Below are 19,184 nucleotides of genomic sequence, written 5' to 3' on the forward strand. Positions count from 1 at the left end.
TTAAAGGATTATGTAAATTTCATTATTTAAGTATTAAAACATTGCAGTGTATATTCAAATGAATTAACCAGAATATCCTATTTTGTACCTTATCAGTAATCAATTATCACCAATTTTTTCATTTATATTATGATGTAAACATGTATTAAGCTTAGTTATTCTTTCTTATTTAAATAATATGTATTAAATAAATACATATTGTATGTATTCAGAGTTCAGAGCTGTTTTAAATCCAGCTATTCGTTATTAGTTGATATTAAAAGTTCATCTTATCAATTATCATAATATTACACTTCAATATAAAAATATATAATAGACTTGCAAATTTGTGGGCGGGGTGAACCATTTTTTCACCTAAGAACTTTTGTAGCTCTTCAATTTAACATGGTTAAATGAACAGTATTTTGTTTTTCACTGAAGATTGAGTCTAACACTAACAGTTTGTGATCAATCACCCAGAAACTTCTAGGGATAGTTTTGAAGATTTTCCAGACAGGATTTTGAGAAAGGCCTTTTTGGAAACCTTGGACCAAATTATTATAATATGATAACTTTTTTAGAAAAAATGTTTACTAGAAAATATATTCGAATGTTTAATTATAGCTGTTAGTTGTCAATATTTTGTTAGCTCTTTATATAGCCGGAAAGTTTTATGTGTATTTAGTTTTGTTGTTTTATTGTATTTGAGCTTTAAATCCTAGTGAAAGCTATTGGTTCGATCATGCTGCACCAAATGAGTAGCATCTTTATCAATTGTTTCATGTTTTTGATGTTAGCACGATAATATTTAGTACTGGTATAACTTTGGCCTCTCTTGTTAACATTTTTAAATTTTTACTTTTGGTAATGGGTTTGTAAATATACATAATATGCTGTGTAACAAATTAGTTTTTCACTGTCTCCAGAAGTTTCGATAATTCCGCCCTAATTCTTGCCATTCATCTTGCATAACCCCTCTGCTCATCTATCTGTAAAATCAAAAACATTATCAACATCCAATTTGTAATCCCATGAGAAAACATGATTGATAGTGATCATGCACCATTTCCAGATATACTAAAATGAATGTAGTCCTAAACATTTTTAAATTCAAAATTCTATAAAAGTTGTATGCTGGTCAGGCAGGGAATGGCTCAACTTCATAGGGTGAAAGATTGATGATTGGAGAATGGCTGAAAGGGATATAATCTTATCACTAGACATTGGTACATCAAACATAAAACTTGCTGCTGTTGATAAAAGAGGGGAAATCGTCCGCCTCCACAAGCGAGCATTAAGACTCAAATGTCCTCAACCTGGTTACCAGGAGATCTGCCCCACTGAGCTGTGGGATGATATTGAAAGTTTGTTTAAGTCGACATGTGAAGGAATAGAATCTCGCATTGCTGCATTAGGTATTTCAACTCACAGGTCTACATTCATCACATGGGAGCGTGACACTGATAACTATCTGCACAATTTCATCACATGGGCTGACCAAAGAGCACAGAAGATGTGTGACAACTGGAATAATGCTTATATCGTCAGAATCGGACAATCTATTCTTCAAGCTGTTGGAACAGTTGTGGGATCAACTCATATGATCTGCATCGCTAATTTCAAAGTGCAATCAGCTAATGCAATGATGAGATTAAAGTGGGTTATGGAAAACATTGCAGCTGCTAAACCGCTTCATGACAAAGGAAATCTATGTTTTGGGACCCTTGACACTTGGATTATATATAAACTTACTGGCAAAGCTACTTGGGCCACTGACTATACAAATGCTGCTGCTACCGGTCTTTACGATATGTGGGGTGATAGGTGGTGCCCCGCCATGAGTTGGGTGTTCAGCCTCCCTTTTGGTGCTCTCCCGGAAGTAAGGAATAGTAATGCTTCATTTGGTCAGATCAGCTCAGAATTAAATCTGGGATTTTCTGCTCCCATCCATGGAATTCTGGCTGACCAACAAGCGTCTGTGTTTGGTAATCATCTATTTGAAGAAGGAGACGTGAAGCTGTCTCTGGGAACCAGTATTGCTTGTGATAGATTGACAGGATCGTATGTTCATCCAGTGGCTATGTCTGTGTATCCTCAAATAGCGTGGAGACTGGCAGGATCAGAAATTGTCTATATGGCTGAGAGTATGACTATGGAATTACGTGGCAAATACTTGGATTGGTTGGTGTCGGCAAAACTTGTTGACTCGATTAAAGAAATAAATAACATAGCCTTATCTGTGAAATCTAGTGAAACTCCTTTATTCATAAAAAAGGATGGAGTTAATGAGAAGCCCATCGAGGAATTCATGGTGGAAAAGAGTAATTGTACCAATGCTCACTTCGTCCGGGCAGTCATGGAAGCCCATGTTTTCCGAGCTAAAATACTTCTTGATGATGTGTTTGATTTCTATGGTCGGACTGATAAGATCATTGTGGATGGGGGTGCCAGCTCATCCCAGTTTATTTTGGAAAGCTTGTGCGCTGTAACCGGAATTGACGTGTACAGATCAAACTGTGTTGAAGGTGCTTTGATGGGAGCGTTTTATGTAACAGGCTTGGGTTTGGGCTGGTGGAATACCTTGGAGGATATCAAGCTATTCACAGAACTCACCCAGATATCTCCCTTAAAAGAAGAGGATGGATGTACGTTATTGGAGAAGTTTAAAAAGTGGAAAACTCTGACTAATTACTAGATTTAAATTTTTATGTATTAATTTCTAATATAGATAAAATAGTGCCAAAGGATACCTCTGACATAATTTCTCGATCAAACTATCTTCCTTGCATATTTACTTAGTAGTAACTTTCATTTAATAGTACTGAGATAATTTTTACATTATTATGTCATGATAACATTATGCATGATATTTTAAACCATATTATATGTAATTGTAATTATATAAATGACTAATGATTCTGATATAGATGATTAATTCATTTGGTTGGCCAGTACGTATCATCTAGTACGTTTTCATGAAAACGTACTACATGATTTATGATTTTTAATGATTTTATCACTGTATATGTTCATGTCGTTCAATTATTAAATTTAGATTTTTAGATTTACTTGTATTTTTTGTAGATTTTATTAGATATGTTATGTAGCGAGATTTTTGTGGTTAATGATTTTGTACTGTATGATTTTATGATATAGGGTTCGTTTTTTACCAGATAACGTGATATTAGATTTTTACGGTTTTAGATTTTGTACTGCAGATATATAATGATAAATGATAATGTCCTTGTTGTTACTCACATTCTAACTTAGTTACACAATCTGCATTGTTTTACTCCTACTGAAACTTTTATTTTACTCTAGTAGCTGGTTGTCGTTGAGTGTACACTTCAATGTTCACAATTTTTGACAGCATATATTACGTCGGTCTAACCTAATGGCCGAGATACAAAAATCTCAAATTTGCACCTGAGAGCAATTTAGAAATTTCGCCCTGTAGGATTGGGACAACTCATACGAATTGGTATGATATTCATGATATTGGTTTGAAATGGCCTAATGAAAGACCTTGTGTGGTAAATAATTGTGGACATTGAAGTGTACACTCAACTACTAGAGTAATGGCTTTACAGCAGTCTCCCTAATGTCAACAGCTCAAATGACAAATCTCATATTGCATTAATCATAACATCACTGTGTCTACCAATACAATAAATTGTAAAATTTTACCTCCCCATTTGACGCTATCATCATGATAGATAGCGTAATAAACGAACTCCTTTTAGTTAAAAAATGAAGCGACGCGGTTTTCATGGCTCGGCAAGAAGCACTCACAAGAAGGTTCTTCTTATGGGTCGAAGCGAAGCAGGCAAGTAACTTAGTAACCATAGTAACCATAGTAACAAGCAAGTAACTTCCTAGCCTGTCTAGCAAATTTAATCATAATACTTAACATTCTCCCGCAGAATTACAAGAAATTCTAGTAAAATGCAGTAAAATAATAATACGTAGCATTTCAATTTTCATTACAAAGGGTACAAAGCTATGATATAGGTATATCACGTTTCTAGTAACAGAAATTCAAGCCGCTTGAATTGTTCCATTATGACCGTAAGTCAAATCATTAAAAAACGTTTTTTCTTAATGCTTTATTAATTTTGCTTCTATCGTTTAAATTCATTGCAATGATGAGATGTTTAGTTAAGATGATAATTTCAAATTGAAAGAAGCAAAATTTAATGAGAGATCATCTTTAAAACCAGTGATTCGTAAAAGTTCAAATAAAAATTGAAATAGCATGAAAAAGGGTACAAACGGAAGGAAAGTATCCGGTAACTATGCCAGTCACGGAAGAGCTAGGCCGGACAAAAAGAAGGTCCTATTAATGGGTCGCAGTGAAGCAGGTATATGGCATGACCTGAACCTTCTTCTATAATATCTTGATTTTCGTGGGCAGATCAATTTCTCGCCCAATTATTCTAGTCTTACAGTTTCTCTGGGTTGATGTTTAAAACAATCTGTTTGATCTATGCTATACTAGCTGGTGTCTTGCATAGGATGTCTTGGGTTTGGAAGCATGAGTCTTCCTTATCGAAATCTAAATTGATTTTACCTCATGATTGCAACTTTTACTAGAGATTATATCTCTCTGTAAACTTGATAACTATACCTAAATAGTAATGATTAAGAGGTTTAGTTTCTGCAGTACAAGCATCGAATTTTTAACATTTTTTGGATAGCATAGTAATACATTTTAATTATGATGATTTTATTTATTTATCACAGAATCATATCGGGAGTTTTAATTTAGCAAATAGAGCTAAAACTGTTTTTATAAAATCTTAATTTAATAACAATAACTCTTTGCTACATAATGTACAACACATGATATGATTTTATTTTGAATATTTAAACGATTATGTCACACGATGATTGATGATATACAGTATCATGTATATCGTGTTAATTGGAAGTTTCAATAATATCAACTAATTAATGTGTTTAAAACCTCTCCGTTTATAATTTATATGCTACAAGCAAGACAAAGTTCAGAATACACGCTTGATAGCTATACTATTATTTTCAAAGTTTCTTTGGGACGCTACAAAAAAACAACTCTGCTGCTTAAAAAAATACCTGTGTAAACCGTGCATTGAATACTTACGCTTATATTATGTGCATATGCGCATGTTATGTGCGGGAAGTTCAACTACTAGAACTAAAACTGCTGAGTTGCCAGCAGGGCTTGTACTAAAGTCCGTACTCTACACTGCACTCTACCAATACGCTGAGTTGCGAGCAGGGCTTGTACTTAAGTCCGTACTCTGCACTGCACTCTACCAATACGCTGAGTTACGAGCAGGGCTTGTACTAAAGTCCGTGCTCTACACTGCACTCTACCAATACGCTGAGTTGCCAGCAGGGCTTGTACTAAAGTCCGTACTCTACACTGCACTCTACCAATACGCTGAGTTACGAGCAGGGCTTGTACTAAAGTCCGTGCTCTACACTGCACTCTACCAATACGCTGAGTTGCCAGCAGGGCTTGTACTAAAGTCCGTACTCTACACTGCACTCTACCAATACGCTGAGTTTATAAGCCTCGCAATGTCAGCTCTAGCTTCTTAATTAAGGGCTCATTTATACTCCAATATATTATACATGATACTTCTTTAATAAAGTCCACCCCTTATGCCTTTAATTGGCAGATATCCAACTAGTTACACACTTATGTGCTGACTTTAGTTGGCAGATATCCAACTAGTTGCACACTAATGTGCTGACTTTAGTTGGCAGATATCCAACTAGTTACACACTAATGTGCTGACTTTAGTTGGCAGATATCCAACTAGTTACACACTTATGTGCTGACTTTAGTTGGCAGATATCCAACTAGTTGCACACTAATGTGCTGACTTTAGTTGGCAGATATCCAACTAGTTGCACACTAATGTGCTGACTTAAGTTGGCAGATATCCAACTAGTTACACACTAATGTGCTGACTTTAATTGGCAGATATCCAACTAGTTACACACTGATGTACTGACTTGCTGTATCTCAGGTAAGACGAGTATGAGGAGTATTATCTTCGCTAATTACATTGCCAGGGATACCAGGAGGTTGGGAGCTACTATGGACGTGGAGCAGTCTAACGTCAGGTAACATTCACTCTCATCTAGTGGTAAAAGTAATTTAACATTCGCTGTCATCTAGTGGTAATACAGTAATGTAACATTCGCTGTCATCTAGTGGTAAAAGTAATGAGTAATGTAACATTCGCTGTCATCTAGTGATAATACAGTTAGACCCCAATTTACCGCGCCCCGATTTACAGCAAACCCCGATTTACCAAAAAACCCCGATTTACCGCGACCATTTCCTTTCCCCCAAATAGGGCTTAACATGCATAATGTTAGCAAGCAAAACCCCGATTTACCGCGAACCCCGATTTACTGCAGATTTTTCCTTTCCCCCAAACTCCGCTGTAAATCGAGGTTTTGCTGTAGTAATGTAACATTCATTACCATCTTTAAATGGTAATGGTAATGTCATGATGAAAGTTCCCTCTAGACCATTTCATCGTGTGTTGTTTCATGTTTCATCTATAATAACGGAAACTATTTCAGGTTCCTGAATAATCTGGTTCTTAACCTCTGGGATTGTGGTGGACAGGATGCTTTTATGGAGACCTTCTTCACCTCCCAAAAAGATGTCTTGTTCTCTAATGTTGAAGTAATTACATAACTATTTATTGTTTTTAGTAAGGTTTCAATCAATTTGTTTTTTATGTTAGATTCCAATAGATTCGAGCTGTTAAAAACGTATGATATTGTGTCCAGCCTTTAAGAACCAACATCTGATTTTTAAAACAGGTACTGATATTCGTGTTTGACGTCCAAAGTAGCGACGTACAGAAAGATATTGAGAAATACCAATCTTGTATAGAAACTGGAATTATGAAGTACAGCCCAGATGCCATGGTAGGTTTCAAATAATCGATGCAGTATTTACACTCAATTTGTTATTTCATTAAATGGAAACTTAAATTTTTCCACTTTTAAATCTGATATCCCCAACCTGATATTGAACATGGTAGGTGTCGTTTGAGTATACATTTGTATTAAAATTGGTAATCGGTATTTCGTGATATCATATCAGTACAGTATCACTGATTACAATTACCGATGATAAGACGAATTCATTTCCCCTTTTTCAGATATTCTGTTTGGTCCACAAGATGGACTTGATCCCAAAGGCTCAGCGTGAGATGCTGTTTTCTAAAAGGAAAGAAGAGCTCGAGCATCTGTCAAAACCTCTAAAAGTATGTATTTGTTTCGTTCGAGCATCTGTCAAAACGCTTAAAGTATGTATTTGTTTCGTGTGTTCTGCTGTTATCTTAGAAACCAATCACTCCAGTTAAACAAATTAACTAAAAGAGGGGACCTGACCCCAACCCATGTAGCTGAGACACCTCAAAGCAAGTAGACCAAAGTGGCTCTTGCTTGTGAAAGGTGCATCAACTACCCGCCGAAGCGGTGGGTTCCAGAAACAAATTGAGAATCAAGATTTTTCGAACAATCTTCGTATTTAAAATTCGTTCTTGAAATATTATTATTGAACTCAATAACTGACACTTATTGAATATTGATCGGGAGATAAGATAAGATAACGTCCATCATTTAATTATACTTTTAATTAATTTTTAATTATACTTTTAATTGTACTACATTGTGTGTCTCTATTATGTTTTTATCAGTAACTCGTTCATCTTGACATGGGCACCGCATTGTGTAAATTATTTAGTTTAAATATCTTATACAATATCTATGCTGCATCGAAGCGGGGTAGTAGATACAGTGTTTCGTATCTAGATACATGGTATTTGTCAGATATCTAGATACATGCTATTTGTCAGATATCGTGTTACGCGACGTCTATTTGGGACGAGACGCTCTACAACGCCTGGAGTAAGATAATGTCCCTTCTCATTCCAAATGTTGGACAGCTCAAACTCAAACTCAAGAAGTTTGCTGACCATATAAATGCTGACGAGGTGAGCGCTTTAGAGGAATTTGTGAAACATTCCATAGTACCCTATTTCATGAATCATGACCAGTGAAACTGTTTCAACTTCTAGCGTTTTATGCGGACAAAATTGTACCTTAAACCTATGAACATTGCCAGCAATGTTTTATTGTAGAAACCTCTAACCAGCTGATATACATATAATATATATATATATAATATATATAATATACCTACCAGGTACTGCTATTCGAGAAAGCTACATTCCTGGTAGTGGCACACCACATGAGGAAGGAACACAACGACGCAAATAGATTTGAGAAAATCAGCAACATAATCAAACAATTCAAACTCAGTTGCAATAAGATGCAGAGCTTCTTCAGATCCATCGAGGTTAGTCTTATAAAATACTTTAACAGTGTATTTAACCGCTTCTTATTTAGTTGTTAATTGAGGTTAGTTTAGTGGATTTGATATTGCTCAATGAAAATTTAGATAGTCATTAGTCATCTACAAATCCTATGATTTATTTATATCAGTTACAAAATTAACTTCACTGTGATTGAATTAAAGTACGATATTATCAATTGCAGGTCAGAAACAGTAGCTTTGCGGCGTACATAGAGCTTTTCACTGCAAATATGTATATAATGGTTGTCATGAGCGACCCTCAGGTAAATAATGTATTTTATAATTAATATTCGAAATATTGAAAACAGGAATTCCCAGTCTTATGAATATGAGGATTAAAATTTAGTCTAAAAGAGATAAGTGGATGAGTTGTGTTATTTAATTAATGTTAATTAATGCTAATTAATGTTAAATAATGTTAATTAATGCAGCCCTAGAGGTAATATTATTTGGATATTTTACAGGTGTGCTCTGCGGCGGTACAGCTTAACATAAACAACGCTAAGCGCTACTTCAAAGACACCGATCAGTCGGGGACTCAGTGATCACGTGACCCAAATATAGCACGGGATCAGGAGATCACATGACAAGGAGATCACATGACAAGAGTTCAGGTCCTCCTCCAATAGCCATCCGAACACCAGTTTTGTATTGAACTCAGTGAGTGAAACGATTCGAGTCAGGGGAGGGGAAGCTATTTGCACGTAGATATCAGATCTATTGTGTACCGCCTGGGGCCTTTTGGTTTTTCATTCGAACTTTCGAAGATTTGGAAAGTTAATCCATGAAAGCTCATGTTAGGGATCGTTGCAGTCGAAAGTGTGGGACATGAGTTCTTCAACAAAAAAGGAAAAAAATGTCACTATACTATTAAAAAAAAGTTTTTAATTTATCAAGGAGACTGTTGCTGTTATGAAATGATCCCTAATCTGTATGAAATTTTAAACTTTTCCGTTATGTCAGCAAATTCAAAATATGAAAACAGATTCAAATTGTTAAGCATTTAATTAATATCCGATATTTGTCAAAAATCAATCCGATTAAATTGTAATTTTCAAGTTCTACCAGCAAGGTTTTTATTTTTCCGGACTTTATCAACGTGTTTGAATCTTAAAATCAGAATTCAATGGCAAAATTAAATTGTAGATACAAAATAAGATCAGTTTTCACTTTGCTTAGAAGTGTAGAAAGTAACTTCAAACTTTTCTTTTACACTTTAGTTATTGATATGTTGCCATTGGGTCCTGATTTAGTAATTGTTTAAGTTGATCAGGCTAAATGCAGTGAAATAGTTGTTGTTTTATCTAAGTTTTTTGATAATGATTTGTATAAGTTGATTTTTACGGTTTTTATAATTTATTTCGTCTGCACTCGTTTTCTTCAAAAGTCCTCTATTGACAAAACCTTATATCACATTTTATTAGTGCACTCGAGCTTTGAACCTCACGGCTCATAATTCATATCCTAAAATAATTTACAAAAGTAACTCCACATATGTTTAGAATTACAAATCACGGTTGATCTGACGATAATAACACAAAATTTACCAAATCCTCTGTTTCCTAATAACCCTAATTCCCAATCTCTCTAATTAGCGGACAATGCCACTACGGTTTGACATAAAGAGAAAGCTCTCTGCTCGATCTGACCGAGTAAAAGCTCTAGATGTCCATGACTCTGAACCTTGGCTTCTAGTCGCGCTCTACAGGTAACCGGACACGTCCAGTTTAACCGGACACGTCCAGTTTAACCGGACACGTCCAGTTTAACCGGACACGTCCAGTTTAAGAGTTTAGCTGTTCGGTGGATTGTGTTTAAATTTGAAGATTATAAACCGTTTAATGAAAAAAATCAAGTACCTTAAACATGCTTATCTTGTTTTTCTCCGTAATTGGAACATGATATTCTAACGCACTTTAACTTCTAATCCAGCTGGTAGACACCCTTTATCATACTAAAAGTAACCAAAAGTAAATAAAAATGTTACTAAAGTAACACCATTTCAGTGGGCACCTGAATATCTGGAACTATGAAACACAGAACATTGTTAAAACAATTGAAGCTACCTCTAACGATCTGCCTATAAGAACTGCCAGATTCATCGAGAGGAAAAGTTGGGTTGTTTGCGGTGAGTTCAACATTAGATGTTCAACATTAGATATTCAACATTAGATATTCAACATTGGATGTTATGATGCCTATTTAATATGTGCTAATTTATTAAATTAGCTGCTCAATTAGCGGGGAAATATTCGATTAAATTTACTCAACTCCCGATTTTGTATTTTGTATACGATTACTTATTGCCTTAAAATATCAGGGTCGGATGATATGGTTATTCGTGTGTACAACTACAACACAATGGACAAAGTGCACTCTTTTGAGGCTCATGCTGATTATATAAGGTAATTTGAATCAGGTATTATACAAGGCAGATAAATACAAACATTTAAAAGTTTGGATCATGGCTCCTATCTTGTTTTAATTAACAATACAACTGTCTCCTTACTACATATGTACCACATAATACGTTTACGTTACAACTACTGTAGTACAATTATACAATATTACAATTACATACCAAATCGTGTAAAATAATGATAATTATTTGTAGATCGTGTATTATATTATGTACATTGTATACTGTAAATTGTATACTATCATCATACTGGTATTAAATCACACTGCCACTGTTTTGATGTGCAAATAAATGCAAACGTGTGTGTAATATAGTGTTTATTCTATCGAACAAACAACAAGTCTATATACAATTAACTATACATTCCATTCCAGATGTATATCAGTGCACCCGACCCAATCATTCATCTTGACATCGTCTGATGACATGATGATAAAGTTATGGGATTGGAACAAGAACTGGGCCTGTACCCAGACCTTTGAGGGGCACACACATTACGTCATGCAGGTTGTGTTCAACCCAAAAGACACCAACACTTTCGCTAGTGCTAGTTTGGACAAAACAATCCGGGTAAATCATCCAAGATATTGTTTAGTCTATATTTTCCTTTCCCTAAGTTTTAAAATTTAAAGAACTGAAGAATGTTTTGAGACTGTAATCAAAATTTGTTTGTAAATTATTATCTACAGTGAACGACTCTAAATAGCCCGGCTTCAGGTATGGCAGATGGGTTCCACCCAACCTAACTTCACCCTGGTGGGTCACGAGAAAGGGGTCAACTGTTTGGACTACTACCGAGGCGCTGATAAACCTTACCTCATATCGGGAGCTGACGACTTTGTGGCTAAGATCTGGGACTACCAGAACAAATCGTGTGTACAGACCCTGGTCGGACACACTCAGAATGTTACCAGCGTCTGCTTCCACGCTGATATGCCTATTATTATAACCGGTACGTGTTATAATAATAATGTTATCCTGCTGTAACTAAGAATAACTCTTGTATTTAAGAGGGTTAATAGTCTGAGTATGGATGTATTTATCTAACTACACCATATTAATGTTTGTGAGTATCTTCTCTTTGTATCCCGGAAGTGGAGTTTTTGGGATTGGTATTTTGGCTGGCGCTTGCGAAGTAAAAAAGATTAAAGATCTGATATTGGTATCCTGGTGGCGTGATATCGTGACTTCTGGAGTCTCAGTGTTTACATGCGTCATAATTGTATACATAAGCATGCGAACTGGGGTTTAATTTCAATGTTTGAGAGTAGATATCACCAGCTTATCTTTCAAATTCCACGTGTAATTCAAGCCGTGGCCGGTTAACCGCATCTTTTTACTAGCAAACATTGTCCAAAATTGTGACTCGACGCGCAATCACTCAGCACTAATAGTGTGATGACAGGAGCACGTACCGTTTTGTTTACTATAGCGTAGAATTTTGTAATTAACAGAAAACAACCGGAAATTGTCATTTTGACGCACAGAAAGCTTACTCTTTTGGGTTTATCTGAATGATAATTATAAGCGTCACCAATACGCTTTTAATTGCATGAGGATATGGCACCGGTCACGCGATTATAATTATCCAAACTTAAGCAGTGAGCAACTTTCAGCAGATCTGCTACTTCTACTGAGTTTTGTCTGTGAGAGCATGACTAGAGGATGGGTTGGTGGAGAAGGCGAAAGACAAAGTCATTTTCAAGAGTTTAGATGTAGTAAAATGATACGTGGCTCAGTTGCATCTTGCTCACTTCGTGTATTCCTAGGTTCGGAAGACGGCACGATAAGATTGTGGCACGTAAACACCTACCGACTGGAATTCACCCTGAACTACGGTTTTGAGCGAGTTTGGTGTGTGGCTCAACTTCCGGGTTCCAACACACTCAGTATTGGGTATGACGAGGGAGCTATCATGATAAAACTGGGACGGGAGCAGCCGGCCATCACCATGGATAACCAGGGCAAGATCATCTGGGCTAAACATTCTGAGATTCAGCAGGTACCCGGGCTGTTATGTGATATCTGTTGATCTGATTATTGTTGTGAACACGGACCTACTTCATTTATGTATATTGTGTAAATTTGAATGGTTAGGTTAAACCTAAATTCCTGCACCTAGATCTGTAGACGGCTATTCCACGGATTCAAATAACACTCCTGAATTGCAGGCAAATGTGAAAGCACTGGGTGACTCACCACACAAGGATGGTGAAATCCTGCCTCTGGCGGTTAAAGATCTTGGAAGTTGCGAGATATTCCCACAAACCCTTGTTCACAATCCTAACGGCAGGTCAGTTCATAGATATGCAATGTCAGCGAAACTTTTGTTTGATTATCTTATATAAATATATATGGTGATGCAAATATGACATATCTTCACAACAAAAGTTCGAGTAAAGAAAGTTGATCCTCACTTCAGATTTGTAGTTGTATGTGGTGACGGAGAGTATATCATCTACACAGCCCTGGCCTGGAGAAACAAGAGTTTCGGTACAGCTGAAGAATTTGTCTGGTCTGCTGACTCGTCCATGTACGCTATCAGGGAGGGAAATAGCAGAGTCAAAATATTTAAAAACTTCAAAGAAGTTCAGGTTAGTTTGGGTTCATTTTTCGTTAAAAACAATGAAGTATATTTCAAATTCAATGTAAAAAGCAAATCCATATTGATAATTTATAAATCATTTTTTAATTGTTTTATCCGAATCAGGATTTCAAGCCCGATTACGGAGTTGACGGAATATACGGAGGACAGCTGCTTGGAGTAAAGTCAGGCAGTGGACTTACATTCTACAACTGGGAAACCACTGCTCTTGTTAGGCGGATAGAGGTCGCTCCTCAACAGGTCGGTTGAAGGGCTTCTTATTTGAACATATCTCAGCTATCTCTAACAAATATTATATTATTCGTTTGGAGAGTTTCCACTTTCCAATTATGATCATGAATTGGTTTCCTAGTACGTTAGTCGTTATCACAGTCACTGATACGTTTCCCATAGTTTACACGCAAGATTTCAGCACCCTATTTTACACACGATAGTAACGTCACCTAAAAATATTCCAGGTATACTGGTCAGACAACGGTGAATTGGTGTGTATAGCCACAGAAGACGAGGCCTTCATGTTGCGGTACAACCCTGATGTAATCGAGGGAACTCCCCCGGACGAGGATGGGTTCGAGGCAGCATTTGATGTGGTTGGGGAGGTGGCTGATAAAGTCATGACCGGTTAGTTATCAGTTCATTACAGCTTGCTCATGTTTGGGGAGAAGTGAGGGTCAACATCTTTTGAGTGAAATATGCGAAATATGTGATAATGATAGTCGCATCGCCTAGGTAGTGGCTACTGTTCGAATAACTTTCCATTGGAAAAATAATCAAGAAAGCGAATTGATCTTCTCCAGGACATAAATGAGTTTTGATTAAAATTCGAATACGTTTCAGATGTTTTATTTATACTATTTCTAACTTGGAACCCATTGTAGGAGTGTGGGTTGGAGATTGTTTCATCTACACAAACAGTGAGAACAGGCTAAACTACCATGTCGGAGGAGAGATTGTCACTATCTCCCACTTGGATAGGACACAGTACATTCTGGGTTACATTGCCAAGGACAGTAAACTGTATCTGGGAGATAAGGATCTCAACGTTACCAGCTTCGCTCTAAAAACAGCAGGTTCGTTCCCAAATATCACTCTTTGATTATCATGATATCTTCTTTAAGTTGTGATCTTGGAAGTTGTTTCGACTTCACTTTAATTTTACGTGTCACGGCACATTTACGGATACTGATAAAGTAACGGCTACGTTGTCTCCCTCAGTTTTGGAGTACCAGACAGCAGTTATGAGACAAGATTTCGAGACCGCTGACCAGATTCTGCCTAGTATTGACGAGGAACACCGCACCAGAGTTGCTCAATTCCTGGAGAAACAAGGCTTCAAGGAGCAGGCTATGGCTGGTAAGTAGCAGGGCTTCAAGGAGCAGGCTATGGCTGGTAAGTAGCAGGGCTTCAAGGAGCAGGCTATGGCTGGTAAGTAGCAGGGCTTCAAGGAGCAGGCTATGGCTGGTAAGTAGCAGCCGGTAGTTTGTTGTTATAATTATAATGTTATTGGTTGAAATAATCCACGTTACCCTTGAGAGCTTGAGTTTGGTGAATTCTGTGATTTGTAACCGATGAAATCCAATTATCTTTTTGTTCAGTGAGTGTGGACCCTGCACACAAGTTCGAACTAGCACTTCAACTGAACGACTTCGCCACGGCATACGGCTTAGCTGTGGAGCACAGCAGTGAACAAAGATGGAAACAGCTCTCAGATCTTGCTCTCAGATCATCCGACTTCAACCTTGCAAAGAAATGTAAGTTGAAGTTTTAGCAGAATCAAGAATATCTTGTTTTCTTAAGTTGTCAGAATGAAATGAAAACGCCTAAAATTTCAACGTCGACTTATTAACCGTCGACGTGTTCCATAACTGCACCTCTCATACAACTTCAGGTATGTTTAACGCCAAAGATTACAGTGGTCTGCTCCTGCTAGCCTCGAGTCTAGGAGACTCTGAGAGTATGGTCCAGTTGGCTGAGCTGGCCCACTCGGCTGGGAAAGAGAACATAGCTTTCACCGCCTACATGATGCTCAACAACATCCCCAAATGTTTGCAGCTTTTGGTTGAGACTGAGAGATATCCTGAGGCTGCCATCATGGCTAAAACCTATATGCCTAGCGAGGTCAGTCTTGGTAAACTTTTTCACTCTATTACATACACCAAAAGTTGAATTCGCGCGCCAGTTGCGTTGCAATATTGCTGACGAACAATTATGATAAGTAGCCATTTATCACGTTGAAACACTCAAACAGGTCTCGAAGATTCTGAAGTTGTGGCAGGCAGATCTTAGCAAAACAAACGAGAAGGCAGCAGAAGCTCTCGCTGACCCACTGCAATACGACAACCTATTTCCTGAACTACAGCTAGCACTCAAGGCTGAAAAGGTAAAATTTAGTTCAACCGGACATCTTTTCATGAGAGTTGGTTAATAATATTATTATCTAGAGAATGTGGCAAACGTGCCGAAAATTGTGATATTTTCACTGACCATTTGAACAATACAAATCTACGAATCTGACCACGTGTTCTCACAGCTGCTAGAAAAAGAGCGCAGTACCCTGCTACCAGCTGCTAGCTACCCAGCAGTAGCCCCCAACTGGGAGAGAGATGTGCTAGCAGAAACGGAAGAGATGCTAGCCAGCCTCCCGGAGGTAGTCGCCTCCCCCAAGGAGGATGAGATGTTGACTGCCGAGGTGAAGGAGGAACAGCCCGTCTCAGAACCCGAGGAGGAAGAGAAAGAGGATTTGTTTGAGGAGGTTCCGGAGGATTTGGGAGGAGTTGTGGGTGCTCCAGGTACAGACTAACAGAGGCTGGGGCTGTCTTTATATCATTTAGGAATTTGTAATTTAGGAATTTGTTCAATGTTCATTTAGGAATTCATCTTGGTTTACATTTTCATGAAATCGGAGTAGGACTGTTCCAGGTGCTGATTTACCCGAGGGTTGTCATTTAAGAATTTATCTTGGTGTAAATTTGCATGAAATCAGAGTAGCGAATGCTCCGGATACTGATTATTACCGAGGGCTGTCATTTAGCAATTCATCTTGATGGAAATTTGCATGAAATTAGTCGTTTTCATGACATTTTCACGAAGCTTTCATAAAGTTAAACATTACATTGACTACACGAAATTAGACACATAAAGAGATAAAGGTCACAGTCATTAAATAAGACGAATATGCACAAAATGCCACCAGTTCTGTAATGCTGAAACCTGTTGAGCTTGAGTTCGTGAACTCGCCTTATTTCAGAGCCCTTAATAGCGTTAGAACCGGAACCGTCCTCTCCCCCCTCCGAGCCACCCATGCCTCCAATTGAGCTTGAACCTGAGCCAGTTGTACAAGAGGTGCCGGCTGATCTCGCTGTGAAAGTTCCAGGTACCGACTTACTGAGGCCAGGGCGGGTTGTCATTTAAAAATTTGCCATCTAGAAATTTGTCATTTAGAAATATATCTTGGTGATTTGCATGAAATCGGAGTAGTGAAAACTTGAGATACTGATTTAAACCGAAGGTTGTGCTTTAGATATACATAGCTTGAATCTTGATGGAAATTTGCATGAAATTTATCGTTTTCATAGACTTTTCACGAAGTTTTCATAAAGTTGAACATGACATTGACAACACTCATAGACACAATATTTACATAGAGGTCATTGAATAAGACGAATATGCACAAAATGCCACCAGTTCTGTAATGCTGAGACCTGAGCTTGAGTTCAATATTCCTTGCAATCCCAAAACATATTTCTTGTTTAGAGTGACACATCTGACAAGCAACTAGAACTGATCTCAACTTTGGACAATTGTAAACTTTATTCGGTATCTCCGAGTTCACATGAACTCGCCCTATTTCAGAGCCCATAATAGCGTTAGAACCGGAACCGTCCTCTCTGCCCTCCGATCCTCCCATGCCTCCAGTTGAGCCTGAACCGGAGCCAGTTGTACAAGAGGTGCCGCTTAATCTCGTAGAATTGGCGCCAGAACCTTTCGCAGAATTTGTGCCAGAACCCATTGCGGAAATGGTGCCAGAACCCATTTCGGAAGTGGCATCAGAGCCGATCGTTGAAGTAGCGCCAGAACCCCTCATAGAATTGGCACCAGAACCTGTCATAGAATTGGCACCAGAACCCCTCATAGAATTGGCACCAGAACCTGTCATAGAATTGGCACCAGAACCTCTCATAGAATTGGCACCAGAACCTCTCTTAGAATTGGCACCAGAACCTCTCGTGGAATTAGCGCCAGAACCTTTTATAGAATTTACACCAGAACCTCTCCCAGAAATGGTACCAGAACCCCTCGTTGATGTAGCGCCAGAACCGCCCGCGGAGGAGGCGTTAGCACCCGCTCCTACAGAGACGCCAGCAGAGGCGGTGGAAGAGGCGTCAGAAAAGCGCGACTTGTTCGGGAACAGCAGTACCGATTTCCTGGACGACATGGATAGGGAAATATCGGAACTTAACCTGGACGATATTAATGTTGATGATATCGATCTTGATGACGAGAGCTTGTTTGATTAGCTGCGAACTTTGAGCACATTATGTGAGGTCAGGGAGACTTCTATTTGAGAAGTTACTCCTCGCTTGTCCATATTTTGAATAATAATATTAGTATAATTAATATGAGGTATGTCATGATATATAAGTAAAGGGTAATTTAAAGTTCTAAATTATATAATTACTAGCGCTTTAATTTTAATTTCGATTTAGTGTTATAGTTCGAATCTTAAATTTCGATACGAAGCTTCAAAGCTGTGCTCGTTTAGTTTTCTTTATGTAAATTTCTTAATGCCTAATATTTATAATTGAGTCCGCTTTATTCTATGTTGAACACGGTTATACTTGTAGAGTTGGACACGGAATTTTGCAAAAACAGATCAAAATTTAGAATAATCTGATGTTTTTACGCACGTTATTTCAATCCACATTCCTCCCTGTACAGTGGCTGTTAAATTGTCGGATTAAAATTTCTCTTGTTGATGTTAATGAGGAATTTGAAAAGATATATAAGTGCTTAAAATTGTTGCGAATCTTAAATTTAATGTTATTATTTTTGAGATGCCCATTTCAATGCGAGTTTTGATTTTGAATATGATCTTCAATTAAAAGAGAAAAATAACCTTGACATGAAATCCCGGAATAAATCAATAAACATTTTGTGACATAGTTAATAATTATCTGACCATTGGATTACTGTGCAGCATGGTATAATGATTTCAAGTAAAGTGTACCAAGTTTGAGTGAGCTCTTCTCTAAAAGAACCAGGGATGAGGATTGAGGAAGAGGATTATCAAGTCCTGACGGGTTAGTTCATTACAATGTTGTTAAATACGTATTAGGAGGGAATACGTATTGGAATACGAATACGTATTAATCCTTGAAAATTGACGTATTACGAAAAGGTGTGTCGTGCGCGCAAAAAATTATTTGCTTATCGGATTATCAATGAAATTTGATTACAAATTTAAGTTATCATGTATAACTGCACTCCTTTAATGCATGATCAATGATGAGGGTGGCGCGCAGCAGTAATGTTTAATTTTGTCAAATCAGCGTATTACGGCGTATTATGGCGTATTCGTGGACGTATTTAACAATCCATAGAAATTACCGTATTACGGCGTATTACGACGTATTCTTTATTAGAACCGAATACGACGTATTCTTTCACGAAAATTTGACGTATTTAACAACCTTGGTTCATTACATCTTACTTAGGGGTCCTTTTTTGGTTAATTTTTCATTTTTAACCCCCCTCTCTCTCCTCCCTGTAATCAGTTTTACACATAG

At 37.5% G+C, this 19,184-nt stretch overlaps 3 protein-coding genes across 6 annotated transcripts in view; all 3 read left to right on the top strand.

Annotated features, from left to right (window-relative positions):
- Positions 1 to 18,451, top strand: part of LOC134814769 (coatomer subunit beta'-like) — a 70,289-nt gene extending 51,838 nt beyond the window's left edge. The window contains exons 2-19 of one of the 4 annotated variants that reach the window (XM_063822978.1): positions 9,968 to 10,082; positions 10,381 to 10,502; positions 10,695 to 10,779; positions 11,168 to 11,363; positions 11,511 to 11,745; positions 12,563 to 12,795; positions 12,965 to 13,086; positions 13,216 to 13,387; positions 13,504 to 13,638; positions 13,857 to 14,019; positions 14,277 to 14,468; positions 14,614 to 14,751; positions 14,994 to 15,149; positions 15,287 to 15,516; positions 15,647 to 15,778; positions 15,929 to 16,187; positions 16,646 to 16,771; positions 17,251 to 18,451. In XM_063822978.1, the coding sequence (XP_063679048.1) occupies positions 9,976 to 10,082; positions 10,381 to 10,502; positions 10,695 to 10,779; positions 11,168 to 11,363; positions 11,511 to 11,745; positions 12,563 to 12,795; positions 12,965 to 13,086; positions 13,216 to 13,387; positions 13,504 to 13,638; positions 13,857 to 14,019; positions 14,277 to 14,468; positions 14,614 to 14,751; positions 14,994 to 15,149; positions 15,287 to 15,516; positions 15,647 to 15,778; positions 15,929 to 16,187; positions 16,646 to 16,771; positions 17,251 to 17,915 (3,468 nt within the window). In that variant the 5' untranslated portion in view covers positions 9,968 to 9,975 and the 3' untranslated portion in view covers positions 17,916 to 18,451. The remainder of the gene's footprint in view (positions 1 to 9,967; positions 10,083 to 10,380; positions 10,503 to 10,694; positions 10,780 to 11,167; positions 11,364 to 11,510; positions 11,746 to 12,562; positions 12,796 to 12,964; positions 13,087 to 13,215; positions 13,388 to 13,503; positions 13,639 to 13,856; positions 14,020 to 14,276; positions 14,469 to 14,613; positions 14,752 to 14,993; positions 15,150 to 15,286; positions 15,517 to 15,646; positions 15,779 to 15,928; positions 16,188 to 16,645; positions 16,772 to 17,250) is intronic. The other 3 variants (XM_063822981.1, XM_063822980.1, XM_063822982.1) reach the window with 3 other exon arrangements.
- On the top strand, positions 144 to 3,250 carry LOC134815113 (putative glycerol kinase 5). The gene has a single exon (XM_063823589.1). The coding sequence runs from the start codon at positions 1,169 to 1,171 to the stop codon at positions 2,672 to 2,674; it is 1,506 nt and encodes a 501-aa protein (XP_063679659.1). The 5' UTR covers positions 144 to 1,168; the 3' UTR covers positions 2,675 to 3,250.
- LOC134814778 (ras-related GTP-binding protein A-like) lies at positions 3,717 to 9,729 on the top strand. The gene is made up of 9 exons (XM_063823006.1): positions 3,717 to 3,805; positions 6,000 to 6,096; positions 6,565 to 6,670; positions 6,811 to 6,918; positions 7,155 to 7,259; positions 7,854 to 7,991; positions 8,204 to 8,356; positions 8,557 to 8,637; positions 8,839 to 9,729. The coding sequence occupies exons 1-9, from the start codon at positions 3,730 to 3,732 to the stop codon at positions 8,917 to 8,919; spliced, it is 945 nt and encodes a 314-aa protein (XP_063679076.1). The 5' UTR covers positions 3,717 to 3,729; the 3' UTR covers positions 8,920 to 9,729.
- Positions 18,452 to 19,184: the final 733 nt, after the last annotated feature.

The sequence above is a fragment of the Bolinopsis microptera genome, chromosome 5 (assembly GCF_026151205.1).
Source record: "Bolinopsis microptera isolate Bmic1 chromosome 5, MBARI_Bmic_1.0, whole genome shotgun sequence".
In the NCBI taxonomy this organism is placed as follows: Eukaryota; Metazoa; Ctenophora; class Tentaculata; order Lobata; family Bolinopsidae; genus Bolinopsis; species Bolinopsis microptera.